Raw genomic sequence first — 19,386 nt, forward strand, 5'->3', positions numbered from 1 at the left:
ACTCTGGTTACTCCTATGTTTTATTCTAGAAGCTTTATAGATATAGATTTTACATTTAGGGAGGTCTAGGATCCATTCTGAGTTAATATGTACTTATGGAGGTTAGTCTCCAGATTGAATTGAGATTGATAGATTTCCAGCCTTTCCTAGACTTTTTTTTCCTTAATCCTCTCATGCCTTCTTCATGAAATTAAATATTGAGAAATAGGGTTTTTATGTTTTTTTTGGGGGGGTAAAAGGAAAGTTTTGGAGCATCACAAATTGAGATTAAGATTATATGATTATATCTAAGATTTTGTTTTGCTCTCCCCACATTGGGGGCCATATCACCCCATCGAGAACACAAAACCCCAATGACCCTTATATGGGTGTATTCTTATAGGGGTCTTCTTCTTCGTTTTTTTAAAGCTTACATTTTCTTTTTATTTATTTATTTAGGCCACACTGCACGGCATGCGGGATCTTAGTCCCCCCACCAGGGATTGAACCCAGGCCCCCAGCAGTGGAAGCGTGGAGTTATAGGTGTCTTCTTTTGCTTAGACAGTATGTATTTACTATGCCAACTTCAGATCTGTAACATGGACCAACTTTAGAATACCAAGAGACCTCGTCATCAACATAACCGTCACTTCAGTAATGTCTAGCCAAAGATTGTCTAAATGTCCTCAGCACTGTTCACAAGTGCTGAACTAGTGAACTAATGTCCAGCAAATATAAATATATGCTTTATCAGCACTTCCTTTCTCTGGTTTACAGAGCTATCCATCCATTTATTCATCTACTCCTTCAGTATTTGAGTGCTTCTTACATGGTAGGCACTGGGTCTGCAGCAGCGAGGTAAAGTCTCTACCTTCTCAGAGTTTACAGTCTAGTGCCCCTTGTTCCTTCCTCTCCCTTTTCTCCTAGATATCGATTCCAAACATTATTGGTGCTGTGGTCACAATCTTGAGGTTGCAAAAATTCCTTTGGAAATGGCTGGACTAGACATTTTCCTGATCACTTTCAGATGATTTAGCCACAGAAGAATTCCATAAATTTACTGAAGAAATATGCCATGGTGGAAAGAGTAGGTATTGGTTTTAGAAGCCCGGTGGCTACGGTCTTTATCCTGACGTTCTCACTCATTGTGAGAGAGTTATCGTACTTTTAAAAACACCTCCGTGTGAGATTTAAAGAGAAAAAGACAAGAAAAAACTTCCCACAGTTCTGTGTTAATGATAACGGTGTGTTTCAAAAAACACTGTCTCGGAGACAGAAGAATTATTTCTAGTTTCCTATTCAATCACAGGAAACTGCGACTTTCATTAAGTCCCTTCTCCCTTTGAATCTTTCCTCACCTGTAACACAGAGATTACGACAAAGGTCTCCCGAGCTTTAAAGTAGAAATCAGCTCCGATACAGGGAAACTGTTAGTCTTATTCAACTAATTGTAAAAACTACCTGTGCGTTTTAAAGTTTTACCTGAGCATGTATGGATATTACAAGACCATTAACCCAGCTTTTAAAAATGTGAATAATGTTGTTTATTCACAACTGAAGTCAGACCAGCAAGCTAAGAGAGGGAAGGTAATTTCAGAAAATCAAAGGGTGGACGATAGGCCCAAATAAGTTCTGGTTTCATTCTTTCTTTGGAGGTCACCTAGCAGGTAACTGATTGACTCCTCACCTTATTCAGGCTAGCACGACTCAACCCTCCCCAATTGGCACCCAGCTCTGCCCGCCCACCTCCGCCCGACAGCTGGGCCTGTTTGCAGATCCCGGAGGCAGCGCCTCCTCCATCCCCTTAAAGCGCCCGCCCAGGTCCGCTGCACGTGGATGCGCCGCGGGCGGAGCTGGGAAACTCCGGCGACGTGACGTAGCGGCAATCTGCGGCTGCGGATTGGAGGGCAGGGGAAGGAGGGGTGGGCCGCATTGCCGGAAGTGACGCATGCCGGAAGCGGCTTTCTGCCGAGAAACAGGGGCCGAGGCACTGGAGATTAGGCCGAGGTGTTCCCAGCCTGGTTTCCACATCTGCCCAGTTCACGGCGGATTCACTCCTCACAGCTTTTTTTTTTTTTCTTTTCTGCAACGTGAGTGGCATTGCCTCGCAGTGATTTCCGTGGGCGTCGCTAAAGAAGGACCTGGGAGGAGAGGAAGCCGCCCCAAACTGGCCACGCTCCAGAAGGCGTGGAAGATTCCTCCGCGTTTCCCATTTTAACTCGGCGTGAGCAGCGCTCTCTTCCCGGGCATCGGTGGTCCCGGCACGTTGTGGGTGGGGTTCATTGCCCAGACGCTCCGTGTAATTCGGAGAGAGAAAAACCACCGTTTTCCAGCATTTCTCGTGGAGGAGGAGACCTAAGCGATAGGAAAATGTCTGTTTTCCCTAAAATATCTTTGAGACTTGAGGTTGAAAACTATCTGAAAGCGGGCTTTATGAATGAGGAGGTAGGTCAGATAAACACGTTAGATGCTATTTGCAAAAATTCAAATATTTACACGCTCTAGAGAAACAGAAAAATAATCTAAAAGGCTATCAAATGTTTACAGCCGTTGTTTCTTAGTATTCGTCTTTCCGAATGTAAAATATGCTAATATCTTTCTGCAGGTATTTAATGAATGCTTTCCGAGCTAAGAGGTGTATGGGGTGTATGTTTTAACATTTAGGAATGGGGAAGGAGGGAGGGGGAAAAAGCGGTTGTGTGTCTGGCGGCAGGAATGCACTGAAAGGATTACAAGGGTGAGCAAGACAAGCTCCCCGTCTCCGAGAATTTAAGTCCTGTAGAGAAGAAACGCCTGTACTCTTAACAGCGCCTGCCCTGGCACTCAGGTGGAAGGTTTACTATCATTCAGTGAGTGCTTCTTAAATGCCACCAGTTGTGCTCGATGAACTGCAGACCTTTACACTTAGTCTGTGCAGTCTTTTTTTGGTAGAGAGTTCCTCCGCATTTTTTATAGGTGAGAGAACTGAGGGTCCAAAGAGCGACGTTACTGAATCAAAGTGACACTGCTGTCATGTAACAGTGTTGAAATGTGAAGGTAAAGACCTCAGGTTCAATGGGAAAAGGAATGGATTTAGGACCCCAAGCCCCTGGTTTGCATCCCAGGGCTTTGAGTCAGTTACTCCACATCCCTTAACCTTTCTTTCCTTTTCTGTGAAATTTGAGGACGGTTAACAGTACTAAATTTTCAAGGTTGTTGTTTTAACGTATTAATCATAAGTGCAAGTACCTGGCATCGTTTTGGCGCCTAATAGGTCCTCCACAAATGTTCCTTCTGTGTGCTGCCGGCCGTGCAGAGCACAGAAGTCCTCAATGAATGTTGATTGTCTTTTATTGCCAAGCCTGTGCTCTCTCCACCTTACCATCCTCCCTGTAGGCAACTTTGTATTTTCCAAATCTTTGGTTTTCTATTCGAAGTGAAGCCGCATAAATGTTACTCATTTTCAGAGATGTTGCTGAAGCCATGACTTCTGGGTTTGATTTCTACATTTTATTTCCAGAGATTATGTTAAGGGGCAAGACAGTATGGAAGAAAAAATATCTTATTAATTTAAAAGAACTTATACTATAAGGAGCGTATTAAGAGAAATAGAGGCAGTCAGCAGTTTTTTTCCCCAGCAATTTTTAAAATGGTTAACATTGTTTTATAAAAAAAGATGCAAATGTCTGTCTTTGACACCACTTCTGCCTCAAACCCACTAACTATACGATTTTACAAAAAGAAAAACCATCCCTTTGTAAAAAGTATCAAAGGTAATGGAATATTCAGTTAAAAAAAACAAACCTTAAGAGAGTACTAATATTTTTAGGCTAGTGGATTATTAGGCTGGCAAGTGGTTTATGAAGATTCTGTGAGGCAGGGTATAGTCAAAGATGACAAAAAATGGGGAAATACGTGTCTCAAAAGCTTTAGTTAATTACAAGGAAACTTGGTCGTTTGTGAGTCTTTATAACTTTATTTCTGACAGGTATCTTGCTACCTGTCTTTTTTTGGACAATATCTATCTGTTACATTTAATAATACCATATTAAGAAGCTGATGTTATGGGGGCTCTTTGGGTGACGGTATCAGTGTTACTTATTCTTCAAATATTGGTGTTTTAAAACGTTACTAACCAACTTGCTCTAGGATACAAGGTTAGCAAGGAACTAGTTCTACAGAAGTGATGTAACTGTTTTTAGAAATAAGTAGAGTGAAATCCTGAATTTATATGAATAAATGTAGCAGATATATTAAAAATGTTCATAATGCTTTGAAGTGAGGCAGTGTTTTTTTAAAAATTTTTAAAATTTAAAAAAAATTTTTGGCTGTCTTGGGTCTTTGTTGCTGCACGCGGGCTTTCTCTAGTTGTGGTGAGCGGGGGCTACTCTTCGTTGCGGTGCGTGGGCTTCTCATTGCGGTGGCTGCTCTTGTTGCGGAGCACGGGCTCTAGGTGCACGGGCTTCAGTAGTTGTGGCTCTTGGGCTCTAGAGCACAGGCTCAGTAGTTGTGGCACACTGGCCTAGTTGCTCCACGGCATGTGGGATCTTTCCAGACCAGGGCTCGAACCTGTGTCCCCTGCATTGGCAGGCAGATTCTTAGCCACTGCACCACCAGGGAAGCCCGAGGCAGGGTTTTCTAAGCCCTTTTTGTCTGGTGTTTCACTAGGTGTTTATTAGCATAACCCTGTGAAATATCGCGATTCCCTTAGTGTTATTAACACATAAGCAATACAGAAAAGTGAAATGGAACCGAACAGTTGCTGAATGATGTTTCATTAGTTGGAACAAATGTATAGACATATAGCCTGCTTAATATTTTTAATTTGTATAATGAAACTGAAACATTAACTTGTTCTTTTCTTCTTTTCAGGTTGTATCTGCTTTAGGTAAAGAAGAAGCAGAAAGGAAGTTTGAAACTCTGTTACATAAGTTGTCCCACCCTCCATCATTCACTACTGTCAGAGTAAATACGCATCTAGCCTCAGTACAACATGTGAAAAATCTGTTATTTGATGAGCTTCAGAAGGTTCGTGCACATTTTTGTCATTATGTACAGAATTAGATTTCTACAATCTATGTCATGTCACTTCTCACTAATATGTGAACGATATACTATTACAAGTTTACAGATAAGGAAATTGAGGATCACGAATGTTGTTCAAGGTTACATAGTGAGTGCTCATGCTAGAACTTGAACCTAGTACTTCTGATTCTGAATTAATTTAGTGACTGGATAGGTCACTCAACCCCTCCGGGCCTCCATTGCTTCGTCATTAAAATACATAAGCGGTCCATTCTAACTCTAAAAGTCTGTGATATTGTAATAAGCAGCGTATAACGACCATGAGGGCAGATCACATAGCCAAGGTGAGCCCAGAGGTAAGGAGGTGCCTACTGATTACCTGTAGGATTATATTTTTTATTTTAATATAATAATTTAATTAAATATACTAAAAGCAGGAAATTAAATAATGTAAAGATATATTTTAAAGATAAAACAACACAAATTTTTTTTTTTTCAACCAATAAAATAGTTTTGGCATAATACTCATTTTCTATAAGTGAAAACAGTATTATAAAATGGCATTTTTAAAGTTCTAAGCAGAAAAATAATATCGGAATTTTCTTGTTTATATTGTCTTCTTTGCTTTCAAAAGCTGTACATTTTATAAGTGAAATAAGTCAGGTAGTGAAAGACAAATACTGCATGATATCACTTATATGTGGAATCTAAAAAATACAACTAACTAGTGAATATAACAGGAAAGAAGCAGACTCACAGATACAAACGAGTGGTTACCAGTGGGGGGGGGGGGAGGGGCAATATAGGGGTGGGGAGTGGGAGGGACAAACTATTGGGTGTAGGACAGGCTCAAGGATGTGTTGTACAACATGGGAAATACAGCCAATGTTTTGTAGTAACTGTAAATGAAAGGTAACCTTTGAAAATTGTATTAAAATTTTTTTTAAACCAGAAAGAAAACCCCAAAGCTGTGCATTTTGTGTTTCATACACTGTGCACTGAAACTTGCCTCCAAAGAAATGTAAGATGGAGGAAAACAGATGCTTGAAGGGGGTACTTCAAGTTGCATTTTGTAGTTATTAAATCTCTTCTAACAAATGACCATGGTAGGTGTCAGCAGACCTATTTCTACCTAATTACTGCCTAAATGAGAAGGAAGGGGTAAGCATGCTTAAAAGACTTGCATTTGTATATCACAGGCTGTGTTATCAGTTTACTCTGGATATAACTTACAGAAATTTTCAGAGAATTTTCACTGGTATTGATTCTTTTTTAAAAATGTTATTGATGTATAGTTGATATACAAGGTTGTGTTAATTTCTGCTGTACAGCAAAATGACTGTTATGCATATAAATATTCTTTTTCATATTCTTTTCCATTATGGTTTATTACAGGATATTGAATATAGTTCCCCGTGTTGTACAAATAGGACCTTGTTGTTTGATTCATTTATTTTTTGTCTTTAATCTCATTACATTTATGGAATGTTTATCATACTCTCTTTAAGAACAATTCTATGAACTTCAAGTTGTGAGGAGATGACCAGGTTGTAAGAAGAACCAGCTACGATTTCTGGCTGTATGAGAGCAAAACTTCGTATAATAATTTTAAATAAGACTTGGAGAAAGGTTAATGTGATTTTTAATAAGAGTGGTAATTTTATTGAGAGTAATGGCATTAGGCATAAAATATAAGCAGTTCCTCTAAGCAACTAAGATTATTACTTTTATGTAGTCATGCATGTAGGTTTTCAGTATGAAGGAAACTGTTCTGAGGCCTGTAAGGTGTCCATAACTCAGGCAGATCCAGATTGTTTTCTTTTCTAGCAAATTATTCCTAGAGCTTAGATAACCTAGGATCCCAGTCTGATGGGAATAGAAGATCTCAGGGGTTGTATCTAAGATCAGGCAGACGAAATCACTCTGGGCTTTTGAGTCCCTTTCCTTGAAGGTTAAGATAAGACTGAGGAGGTTGGGTCGTGGGCACTAGGTAAGAATCTGGTGGTTTGAGCAGTGCCTGTTTCTAGCAGGAAAAGAGATTCGCAGGAGGTTTTAGATTGTACATCTCCTTTCTTTTGCCATGTCCCAAGCTCATGTGTGTCCTAAAGACATATCCTGAACGGTATATGAGTGGGTGCTTTGTCTCCAAGTATCTCTGTGTCACATATTGAAATTTAATCATTTAAAATTTCATTTGACTGGTGAAGGATGTGGAGAAACTGGAACGTTCATACGTTGCAGGTGGGAAAGTCAAGTGGTTTGGCTTCTTTGGAAGACAGTTTGGTGGTCTCTTGAAAAGTTAAACATAAATTTACTGTACAACCCAGCAATTCCACTCCTAGGTGTCTACCCAAGAGACATGAAAACATACGTCCATGCAAAGGCTTGGGCATGAACATTAATAGCAGCATTGTTCATAATAACCAAAAGGGAGAAGCTATCCAAATGTCCATCGACTGGTGAATAGAAAAACAAAACGTGGTATGTTGACACAGTGGAGCAGTACAGCAATGAAAGTGGTGAACTGATACATGCTACCACTTGGGTGAACCTCAGAAACACTATAGTGAGTGAAAGAAGCCACACACAAGACAGTCTGCATTGTATGATCCTGTTTATATGAGATGTCTCGAAAAGGCAGATTTCTAGAGAAAGAAAGTAGGGTAGTGGTTGCCTGGGGTTGGAGCTGGGAACAGGGATTGGCTGCAGATGAGCTTGAGGAATCATAGTGTGTTGATGGACGGGATCTAAAACTGGATTCTAGCGATGGTCGCACACTTCTGTAAATTTACTAAAAATCATTGAATTGTGCATTTAAAATGGGTACATTTTATGGTATGTAAATTAACCTCACTAAGGCTGTTTTCGAAAGGGCATGGGGTTGAAACAAACAGAAAAACAAGCAGATGATATGCTTGGTTTAAAAAAAAAGTTTGTGGTGTTTTATGGAAGTTACAGACGTGTGGTTTTATAAAAGTTTTATTTCTGTATCATTTTAATATCTGATAAAAAGGGAGAGAAGGAAAACCTTGCCCTGAGGAGGATTGATCTCTATGTAGAATATTTCTATAGTATAAAGAAATAGTACTTCCAAAGCAAAACAAAAACAAATGGCAAAATTCATTCTCTTCTCCTTGGAAGGATCCATAGCCTGGATGCTGTAAGGTATCAAACAATGAGAGAATATGAGGGAGAGAGGGGAAAAACAAGGGAGAGAGGTTTGTTTGAATGAGTTTGCCGTTAAGATTTCTTACTACTCTGTTGGATATGGTTAGTTCACAGTATCCTTTGCCTGGAAGAAGCAGAAGGCAGAAGAGCTGTTGACTTGGTAGAAATATAGTTGATTTCTAAAATCTGAAGAATTTTTTTTTCTGTTTCCTTATCAACTTAGAAATAGGTTGATTTGGGAAGTTTTCTGTAGGTAGTGTATGGATGCTACAAGGCAATGCAAATATCTATTACGGTCATTGCTCTTTGGTGTATTACGTGAACATGAGTGAGTTGATAATCCCTAGCCTACACGGCGGAGACGTGTTCTCCAGTATTTGCGTGTTGCCCTCTGACAGGGTACACAGCCCTTGCTGTCCAGTCCTCTCTTCCGCGTGGAGTGCCCAGTTGTCTTCCGCCTGCAGCTGTGGTGTGCTGGTACATCCTGCACAACCCACTTTCTGGGAAAAATAACGCTGGTGTGTGGTGTTTGCTGAGTTTTGTGGTGTAAATGCTCCCACTCTGGTCGATTTCAAGCTACCAGCATGACCATGGCATTGGGAAGAGCTGCACAGAGTTGGCTCCCATGAGACTGGGAGTTGGCCCCAGCACCTGTACCACTGGCCCTGCACTTATTCCCAGTCTGAAGGCCAAGTATGGTAGAGGATACTGAAAATCCTGAGCCTTTGCCAGAAAGCATCATCCAACTGACATGGCATCCAGTGTTGATAATATATAATAATCTCAATCTTTAATGTCCTATTCATGCAATTCTATATTGGATACGTGTTTTCAGAGTAAGTCATGTAAGGTCAACATAGTTCGTGTTTACAAAGTCAAAAACAGTAAGCAAAATTGAGCCTTTTACTTGTAAAGAAGTCAAGATACTTGAGAATCAAATTATAGAGAAAACGTTGTTGTTTTGAAGTCTTTGATTTTTTTTATAGTATCCCGTGGAATAAAGTGAAAATACCCTAAATCAAGCTCATTACCATGCTCTGCTAGGTAATGACACTGAAAAGCTCTGTAATTTGAAATTTAACCAATATATTGATTGCTTTATAATCCTATGTGTTTATTTTTAACAGCAGTTTAATGGATTAAGTTTTCCTATTCTTCAACATCCAGACCTTCAGGATGTCTTACTTATTCCTGTTATTGGACCTAGGTTTGTAACTATTTCATTTTCAAATTGTATTCTTCTAAATAAAAATGTCACAGGTTCTTTTTTACTGTTTGGTGAAAGTACTAAGTTTCTCCATTATTAGCCATTTTATTTAGATAGGAATTCACAAACTTGATAAATGCTGACTCTGTAGTCTTTCATGGAAAATATTACAAAAGAACACTAGGAATGGGCCCAGATACCTTGAGAGTAATGCATTGTAGTTGCATTTAGTGCAGTGATTGATTTTTTTTTTCTGTGTTGTATCACGTTTTCTTTTTTTTTTTAAACATCTTTATTGGAGTATAATTGCTTTACAGTGTTGTGTTAGTTTCTGCTGTGCAGTGATTGATTTTTTTCCATTCTGTAAGAAAATTACTTTTATGTTTGTTTACTTGTATATCTTGAGTCCACTGCTAAATTAAAACTTTTTTGGGCTACAACAAAAATACAAAGCAACGTTTCCTACTTTCATAATTGATATGTTTGTAAAATTTTATTAATTCACAGTTATGTTAAATTACTGTGTTTGTTCTCTGAGTAGAACAGATACTATGTGTTTGGAAGGGGTGTGTTTAAAAATTGAAAAAATAGGCTTTCATATTATAATGGGAGTTGTATTGAAAATCCCTAATTGTGATAAAAATTTTTTAATACCCCTAAGACTTATAATAAACATAAAAATGCTCATTTTGTTAAAGCTTTAAAGTAATTTAGTGGTCAGCAGTAGAGCAGTGGTTTTTGGTTTATCCACGCAGTGGAATGTTATATGGCCTTTATTATTTTTTTTATATGGCCTTTAATGTGGGAGAATTATATGTACAAATAAAAGGTGATGTTCTCAATAAATTAAATACCAAAAGCATGTTGCTCTATGTAGGAATGTAAAAAATCACATTTCTTTTGCAATTAAAAAACACACACAACTACAGACTTATATATATTTATTTATATACGGAAAAAAGTCTGGAAGGGTATAACATACCCAACTGTTGACAGGGATTAACTCTGAGGAAGTTGGATTGGGAGAAACTGGGTAGGAGGAGATTTTCACTTGTAACATTTCTGTCTTACTTTTTTTTACTGTAAGCACATATTACTTCTGCAATTAAAAAAATTGATTTTGTAAACTCTTTTTTTAAAAATTTTTTTGGCTCTGTCGGGTCTTAGTTGTGGCACACGGGATCTTCGTTGAGGCTTGCGGGATCTTTCGTTGCGGCGCGGGGGCTTCTCTCTAGTTGTGGTGCGTGGGCTCTAGTCTGCAGCACGCGGGCTCTCGTTGAGGTGTGCGAGCTCCGTAGTTGTGGCGCGTGGGCTTAGTTGCCCTGCGGCATATGGGATCTTAGTTCCCCAACCAGGGATTGAAACCGCGTCCCCTGCGTTGGAAGGCGGATTCTTTACCACTGGACCACCAGGCAAGTCCCGATTTTGTAAACTCCTTCTTCTAGCTCTTTGTTAAGGGGGAATTTGCATTAGTGAAATGCAGAGATCTTAACTAAGTGTACTGTTTGCTGAGTTTTGGTAAATTCATACAACTGTGTAGTCAAGACTCACCCCCATCAAGATATACACCATTTCCATCACCCAGAAAATTCTCTGCATTCTGCCCCCCTACCAGGAAACCACTGTTCTGATTTCTTTCATCTCCTAGTTTTAAACCAATTAGTTACTACAGTTGATCACAGTCACAGGTCTTTTGAGACCCGCGATTCATTTCAGAATGTACCGTGGACTCCATAGTTTTCCATAATCCTGTATAACACTATTTCATTCTTTTTACTGGCTACGTAATAATCCTTTCATCTGTTCTTTGTAGTGAGCTAAACTACTCATTAAAACATTAGTGGGGACTTCCCTGGTGGTGCAGTGGTTAAGAATCTGCCTGCTAATGCAGGGGACATGGGTTTGAGCCCTGGTCTGGGAAGATCCCACATGCCGCGGAGCAGCTAAGCCCGTGCGCCACAACTACTGAAGCCCATGCCCCTAGATCCCGTGCGCCACAACAAGAGAAGCCTGAGCACCGCAACAAAGAGTAGCTCCCGCTCACGGCAACTAGAGGAAGCCCGCGCTCAGCAACGAAGACCAAAAACGCAGCCGAAAGTGAATAAAAAGTTAAAAAAAGTTAAAACATTAGTGAACTATAAAACACAAACTACAGGAAAGCACTAAGAACTAAGCACTAAGCACTAAGAAATCTTTTAGGATTGTGGATTCATATACCTACCTTTCATTTCTAAAAGGAACAGTTCGGCTCTTTTTTGCCTTTTAAACTCATCATCACTTTTATTAGGTATCTTTTGACTTTCCACCATGAAAATTGAAGAAATTCTTATGCTTAAATTTGCCCTAAAACCTCCACCAACCAATTTTTATTTACTGTTAGTTTTTTAACATTGTAAAGCCTTGTAACATTTTTATTCTACAAGCATAATTCAGATGAATGCAGTGCTTGCTTGTAGCCCTATTGGCAGTTTATTTCTGCGTTCTTTATCTTAATTGATCTCTTGGTTGATCGAATAGCGTCATTTAGCAGGGCTCCAGCGCCTGCTTCCCTTCTCCCAAGTATGTCTCTTGTACGCTCTGTTTCCTTTCTCGCTTGAGAACTGCTTGTTGCCTTTATATTTAAACAACAACTTATAGGCTGATTATAGTCATTTCAGGTCACATGTTGTTTCCCTCAGCCCTTTGTAGACATTGCTTCTACAATCTTACGGCCTCACGTGTTGCTACGAAGAAATCTGAGGCCAAAAAATATTTTCCCCCTTACAACAGAATCTTGATTTTTCACTTGGAGATCTATGGGATTCTTAGGCACTGGACTTTAGAAACTTTGCTGGGATATACCTTATAATAATAATTATTATTATTAATACTTATTATAATAATTATTATTCTCCTTAGTTTTTATTGAAATGCAATGTAATTTTTAAATTACAAGTCTTCTGGTAGTTCTTTGAATATTTTTCTGTTACATATTTCCGCCTTCTCTGTTAGGAGGACACTGGTACTCTATATGTTGGATTTCCAGTGCAGATGCTCCCTGTGTTGGGACACCCCCAGACAGCCCAGGGTCTTGTGACGGGCTGGAAGGACTCACAGGACTCAGCATCTAGTTAGGCTCATGGCGGGGATTTATTACACGAAAGGGGTACAAAAGCAGAATCAGCAGAGGGAAAAGGCATGTGGGGTAAAGTCTGGAGGAAACCAGGCGCAAGCTTCCAGGAGTCTCTCCCCATGGAGCTACCAGGACAGGCTTCATCCCTCCAGCAGTCAGTTGTGACGTGTATAGAATCATTGTCTATGAGAGGAGCCCATTAGAGACCCAGCACCCAAGGTTTTAGTTGGGTGCTGGTCATCTGGGTGCCCTCTGCCTGGCATGTAACGAAATTCCAGGCTCCCAAAAGGAAAGCAGGTGTTCAGCATGACCACACTGCTTGGACGAACAGTTTAGGAACAGTAATTCACTCTTATAAGAGGTGGTTTTATATCAGTGCTGGGAACTGTTTGCTAGTCAAGTTTCCAGATGCTGGCCAAGGGCCAACCTTCCAAGCTGGCCTTTCTAAGAATAGCTGTCGCAAGCCTGTTACATTAACTCTTTAATTTCAGAGGATTTACTATCTTTTACTTGCTGAGCTTGGCTAGTTCACTTTTGTTCTTTATTTTTTTAATCTTGTTGTTGTTATTATATCCCTTTTTTAAGGTTCTTTTTAGTTTCTTTGAAACTATAGAGAGGTTATTTGAAATTCTGCCCTTTTTTGGTCTGTACATTTTGTACTGCCTTTTGTTTATTACAACTTTGTTTAGTACTATGGACGTACCTTGGTATCCATGGGAGATTGGTTCCAGGATACCCCGCTCCACCCCAACATACCAATAATCACAGATGCTCAAGTCTCGTATAAAATGGTGTAGTGTTTGCATATAACTCATGCACATCCTTCATTTAAATGATTTAAATCATTTCTAGATTACTTACAATACTTAATACTATGTATGTAGTTGCCAGTGCACAGCAAATTCAAGTTTTGCTTTTAGGAATTTTCTGGAATTAAAAAAAATTTTTTTTCGTCTGCGGTTGGTTGAATCCATGGATGCAGAACCTGAGGGTAGACAGGGCCCTCTGTATCTACACATAGTTCCCAGTTTGAATGAATCCTTGAATGAAAACTTTCACATAGATTCACCTAGTTTGCACGTCGGGTCAAGTGTATGCCTAGACAACTCATCAGATGTGTCTTTCAGAAATTCTTTCACCAGGTCTTTCCTAGTGGCACAGCTCTAGTCCTGGTGAGCTGAGCTGATGAAGACTAAGCCTCCGTGTGAGAGGGGGTCCAGCTCATAGCTTTTCTGTTGGGGGCTTTAATTTTTGTTTACGCTTAGTGAACTCAGGGGAGGAGTGACAGAGTTGGCTGCGCTTTCCCTTCTCTTCCCTTAGCTACTTCTAGGCAGTTTGTCCAGTTTTGTTACAGAAAACACAGATTGTCTGCTTGTGCCAATTTTGCCAGTCCAGATCCTCTTTCATCTTTATCTGCAGGGAACAGGACACTGACAAGACATTCCCAGATTCTCCTTTTTTCTATCTGACCCTCTGGTCCTGGATCTAAGCAGTAGATATTTGTTTAGGCGCCCAGAACCCTTTCCTTTTCAGAAGCACTCATACCCTGTTGAGGAACTAGGTTTGATCCAAATTTTACTGTGTTAGCTAATTATTCTTAATCATTTGGGTAATAACTGTTTCTTAGTTTTCTTGCAAATGGAATTTTTTTTTTTTCTTTTTCTAGTTCCTTTAGGTGTAAGGTTAGATTGTTTACTTGAGATTTTTCTTGTTTCTTTAGGTAGGCTTGTATAACTATAAACTTCCCTCTTAGAACTGCTTTTGCTGCATCCCATAGGTTTTGGATCGTCGTGTTTTCATTGTCATTTGTCTCTAGGTATTTTTTGATTTCCTCTTTGATTTCTTCAGTGATCTCTTGGTTATTTAGTAATGTATTGTTTAGCCTCCATGTGTTTGTGTTTTTTACGTTTTTTTCCCTGTAATTCATTTCTAATCTCATAGCGTTGTGGTCAGAAAAGATGCTTGGTATGATTTCAATTTTCTTAAATTTACTGAGGTTTGACTTGTGACCCAAGATGTGATCTATCCTGGAGAATGTTCTGTGCGCACTTGAGAAGAAAGTGTAATCTGCTGTTTTTGGATGGAATGTCCTATAAATATCAATTAAATCTATCTGGTCTGTTGTATCATTTAAAGCTTCTGTTTCCTTATTTATTTTCATTTTGGATGATCTGTCCATTGATGTAAGTGAGGTGTTAAAGTCCCCCACTATTATTGTGTTACTGTCGATTTCCTCTTTTATAGCTGTTAGCAGTTGCCTTATGTATTGAGGTGCTCCTATGTTAGGTGCATATATATTTATAATTGTTATATCTTCTTCTTGGATTGATCCCTTGATCATTATGAAGTGTCCTTCCTTGTCTCTTGTAACATTCTTTATTTTAATGTCTATTTTATCTGATATGAGTATAGCTACTCCAGCTTTCTTTTGATTTCCATTTGCATGGAATATCTTTTTCCATCCCCTCACTTTCAGTCTGTATGTGTCCCTAGGTCTGAAGTGGGTCTCTTGTAGACAGCATATATATGGTTCTTGTTTTTGTATCCATTCAGCAAGCCTGTGTCTTTTGGTTAGAGCATTTAATCCATTCACGTTTAAGGTAATTATCGATATGTATGTTCCTATGACCATTTTCTTAATTGTTTTGGGTTTGTTTTTGTAGGTCCTTTTCTTCTCTTGTTGTTTCCCACTTAGAGAAGTTCCTTTAGCATTTGTTGTAGAGCTGGTTTGGTGGTGCTGAATTCTCTTAGCTTTTGCTTGTCTGTAAAGCTTTTGATTTCTCCATCAAATCTGAATGAGATCCTTGCCGGCTAGAGTAATCTTGGTTGTAGGTTCTTCCCTTTCATCACCTTAAGTATATCATGCCACTCCCTTCTGGCTTGTAGAGTTTCTGCTGAGAAATCAGCTGTTAACCTTATGGGAGTTCCCTTGTATGTTATTTGTCGTTTTTCCCTTGCTGCTTTCAGTAATTTTTCTTTGTCTTTAGTTTTTGCCAATTTGATTACTATGTGTCTTGGCATGTTTCTCCTTGGGTTTATCCTGTATGGGACTCGCTGCACTTCGTGGACTTGGGTGGCTATTTCCTTTCCCATGTTAGGGAAGTTTTCGACTATAATCTCTTCAAATATTTTCTCGGGTCCCTTCTCTCTCTCTTCTCCTTCTGGGACCCCTATAATGCAAATGTTGTTGTGTTTAATGTTGTCCCAGAGGTCTCTTAGGCTGTCTTCATTTCTTTTCATTCTTTTTTCTTTAGTCTGTTCTGCAGCAGTGAATTCCACCATTCTGTCTTCCAGGTCACTTATCCGTTCTTCTGTCTCAGTTATTCTGCTATTGATTCCTTCTAGTGTAGTTTTCATTTCAGTTATTGTATTGTTCATCTCTGTTTGTTTGGTCTTTAATTCTTCTAGGTCTTTGTTAAACATTTCTTGCATCGTCTCAATCTTTGCCTCCATTCTTATTCCGAGGTCCTGGATCATCTTCACTATCATTATTCTGAATTCTTTTTCTGGAAGGTTGCCTATCTCCACTTCATTTAGTTGTTTTTCTGGGGTTTTATCTTGTTCCTTCATCTGGTATATAGCCCTCTGCCTTTTCATCTTGTCTGTCTTTCTGTGAATGTGGTTTTTGTTCCACAGGCTGCAGGATTATAGTTTTTCTTGCTTCTGCTGTCTGCCCTCTGGTGGTTGGGGCTATCTAAGAGGCTTGATGGGAGGCTCTGGTCTGCAAATGGAATTTTCTTTCAGATTTTTCTTTCCCCATTTCTGTGGGCTTTAGAAAAAGGAATATATTTATACTTTTACTCTTTGACTAATCTTTTACTAGAAGCTCAACATCATCCAATTATTTAAGATATCAAAACATAAGTTAAACTATTTATAGACAGTAAACAATTTAAAAAGTAATTTCTCACCATAAAATTCAGATTCCCTCATTTTATTTAACATGCTATTTAATTTACTGATCAAATATATTTTAATGTTAGGAAGGTTTTATCACTGGTAATTAGATTGAACATAAGGTTGCAATGCTGATTTTGATGGTATCAGTGTCAACTTTATTGAAAAACTTAGAGAAAATTGAATGCCAGGCTTCTCTTGATACAAGAGTATTTTTTATTTTTTATTTTTTAATCAAATTATAGTTGATTTACAGTGTGTTGTTAGTTTCAGGTGTACAGCAAAGTGACTCAGTTAAATATTCCTTTTCAGATTCTTTTCCCTTATAAGCTGTTACAGAATATTGAGTGTAGTTCCCTGTGCTATACAGTAGGCCCTTGTTGGTTGTCTGTTTTATATAGTGTGTATATGTTAATCCCAAACTCCTAATTCATTCCCCCCCACTCCCAATACAAGAGTATTTTTTTAAAAATATTTATTGGAGTATAGTTGATTTACAATGTTGTGTTAGTTTCTGTTGTACAGCAAAGTGAATCAGGTATACATCTACATATATCCACTCTTTTTTAGATTCTTTTCCCATATAGGTTATTACAGAGTATTGAGTAGAGTTCCCTGTGTATACAGTAGGTCCTTATTAGTTATCTATTTTATATATAGTAGTGTGTGTATGTCAATCCCAATCTCCCAATTTATCGTTCCTCTCCCCCCATGACCGTAAGTTTGTTTTCTACATCGATACAAGAGTATTTTTTAAATAATGTTTTTTATACTATTTATTTTTATTTTTGGCTGTGTGCAATTAAGTACCTTCTTACTATTTTTCCTCCAATCTTTATTACTGTTCAATTGGAAAATCATCTTTCTTTAATGTTGTTGCTTCACTCCTTTATTTAGAAACATTTCAATAAAAATCAAGCTTTTAGTATTTTTTATGGCCCTACGTCAACTTCTACATTTCCTCGCTAAAACTTCAGTGAAGCTGATGTACACCTTGACACTTGCATGTGCTATCTTACATTTTTATACAATTACTTCTTGTGTTGAGGGATCCCCAAGACCACTCCCTGGCTCTGTGATTCCCTAGGAGGACTCAGAGGACTCAGCATATAATCGTATGCGTGACTATGATTTAATCAGTGAAAGAATCTGAAGGAAAATCAACAAAATAAAAGGTGCATGGCATGAGGTCTAGGGAAAACCATTTGCAAGCTGTAGGGTCTTTTTCCAGTGGAGTCATACAGGGTGCACTTAACTCCCTCAGTAAACAAGCTTGACAACATATACATGAGATGTCACCAGCCAGGGAAGCTCTAATGAGACACGGCATCCAGGATTTTCATTCAGGGCAGGTTGTGTGGGTACCTCCTGCCTGGTATGTACCCAAATTCCAGCCTCCCAGAAGGAAAGTCAGTGTCCACCATAAACCATATTATTTGTTTACAAATACATTGTTACAAACAGTGTAGGCACAGTGAGCTCCCCTTATCAGTTAATAGTGGGAACTCCCCTGATTCTAAGTTCCAAAACACTAGCCGAGGACCAGCCTTGTCACCAGGCCTTCCAAAGAAAGGATAGCAGTTCTGGCCCACTATGTTAAGACTCATCTTTGTGGTCTCCCATTCTCTTCTCGCCATGCAATGGTTATTCTCGTAGAAACTTTCTGATTAACACTACAAGGTTCCATTTCACAAGATATTTTTTGAATTGGTGCTATGTGTGAGACCCAAAGACGTTGTAAAGATGGATGAAACATAGTTTCTAAAAGCAGGGAATATTGGTACAAGTCAAACTGCAATAGATGCCATGGTAGGGGTGTGAATTAAATACCATCAGAGCATAGAAGAAGGGCTGAGTGTGAAGAAGTGGGTAAAGATTTTCTCCAAATAGATGTTACTTCAGTTGAGCCTTGAAGGTGAGTAAGAATTAGGTGGATGAGGAGATAAAGTAGGTAAGGGTATGCGAGATAGAGAGAAAACATATGCAAAAAGTACAGAGGTGTGAAAATAGATGGTGGTTCATGACAAAAGTGATCAGGTTTGGCTAATCAGTTCTCAGAGAGATTGGTGAAAGAAGATGCTGAAGTAGTTAGGAGAGGTAGACTGTGAAATGTAAAGGGTTTTTGCTTTTAAACTAAGGAGTGTTTTGTTTTTTGCATAGAATATAGGAGCCAAATAATTTTTATTACAGTCATGATTTTAGAAATACAATACTGGTAGTAGCATAAACGTATGTTTTCCAAACTGCGTGTAGATCATGACCCATTAGTAGGTTGTGAAATCAATTTAATTGGTTTTTTATGGGCTTTTTTTTTTAAAGAAATGGGGTATTTTATAATATATTGGATTGTACATAGTAAAGTATTTCATGAAATGTTTGCTATAAATGTATGTGTGTGTATACACATGTGTACTGGGATGTGCTTTAAGTGCATTTCTTACACTGGGTTACAGCCAAAAAAACTTAAACACTTTTTTCAAAAGAAGATGAATTGCAAGACTGGAGCCAAGTTAGGGAACTATTTCAGTCTTTTATTCCCAGCAATACGGTGAACTAGATAACTTGAGGATGTTTCTGCTGCATAGGACTAGGAATACTGACTAAAAAATAGGTCATAAAATGCGCAGTGGAGTGATTAAGAATGTAAGTGAAATATTCAGTGGTTAGAATGAAGAGTAACTGAAAACAGAGTAGTAAGTGTGTGAGCTAAGATTAAGGGTTGGGGGATTTGAGGGAGAAAATGCTTGGTCCCCTGAATTTAGGGGCTTTGGTTTTTTAAAAAAATTTAATTAATTTTTGGCTGCATTGGGTCTTTTGTTGCTGCACACGGGCTTTCTCTAGTTGTGGCGAGAGGGGGCTACTCTTCATTGTGGTGCGCGGGCTTCTCATTGCGGTGGCTTCTCTTGTGGAGCATGGGCTCTAGGCACGTGGGCTCGGTAGTTGTGGCTCGCAGGCTCTAGAGCTCAGGCTCAGTAGTTGTGGCTTGCGAGCTCTAGAGCACAGGCTCAGTAGTTGTGGT

General features: G+C 38.9%; 1 protein-coding gene across 7 annotated transcripts in view; it reads left to right on the top strand.

The window, feature by feature from the left end:
- The first annotated feature begins 1,950 nt into the window (after positions 1-1,950).
- The window catches only part of NSUN6 (NOP2/Sun RNA methyltransferase 6), a 110,228-nt gene continuing 92,792 nt past the window's right edge, over positions 1,951-19,386 (top strand). For 6 of the 7 annotated variants that reach the window (XM_061178123.1, XM_061178118.1, XM_061178128.1 and 3 more), the window contains exons 1-2: positions 1,951-2,424; positions 4,831-4,986. In XM_061178123.1, the coding sequence (XP_061034106.1) occupies positions 4,973-4,986 (14 nt within the window). In that variant the 5' untranslated portion in view covers positions 1,951-2,424; positions 4,831-4,972. Of the gene's footprint in view, positions 2,425-4,830; positions 4,987-9,278; positions 9,359-19,386 lie in introns of all 7 variants that reach the window. The other variant, XM_061178143.1, reaches the window with a different exon arrangement.

Source organism: Eubalaena glacialis, chromosome 2 (genome assembly GCF_028564815.1).
Source record: "Eubalaena glacialis isolate mEubGla1 chromosome 2, mEubGla1.1.hap2.+ XY, whole genome shotgun sequence".
In the NCBI taxonomy this organism is placed as follows: domain Eukaryota; kingdom Metazoa; phylum Chordata; class Mammalia; order Artiodactyla; family Balaenidae; genus Eubalaena; species Eubalaena glacialis.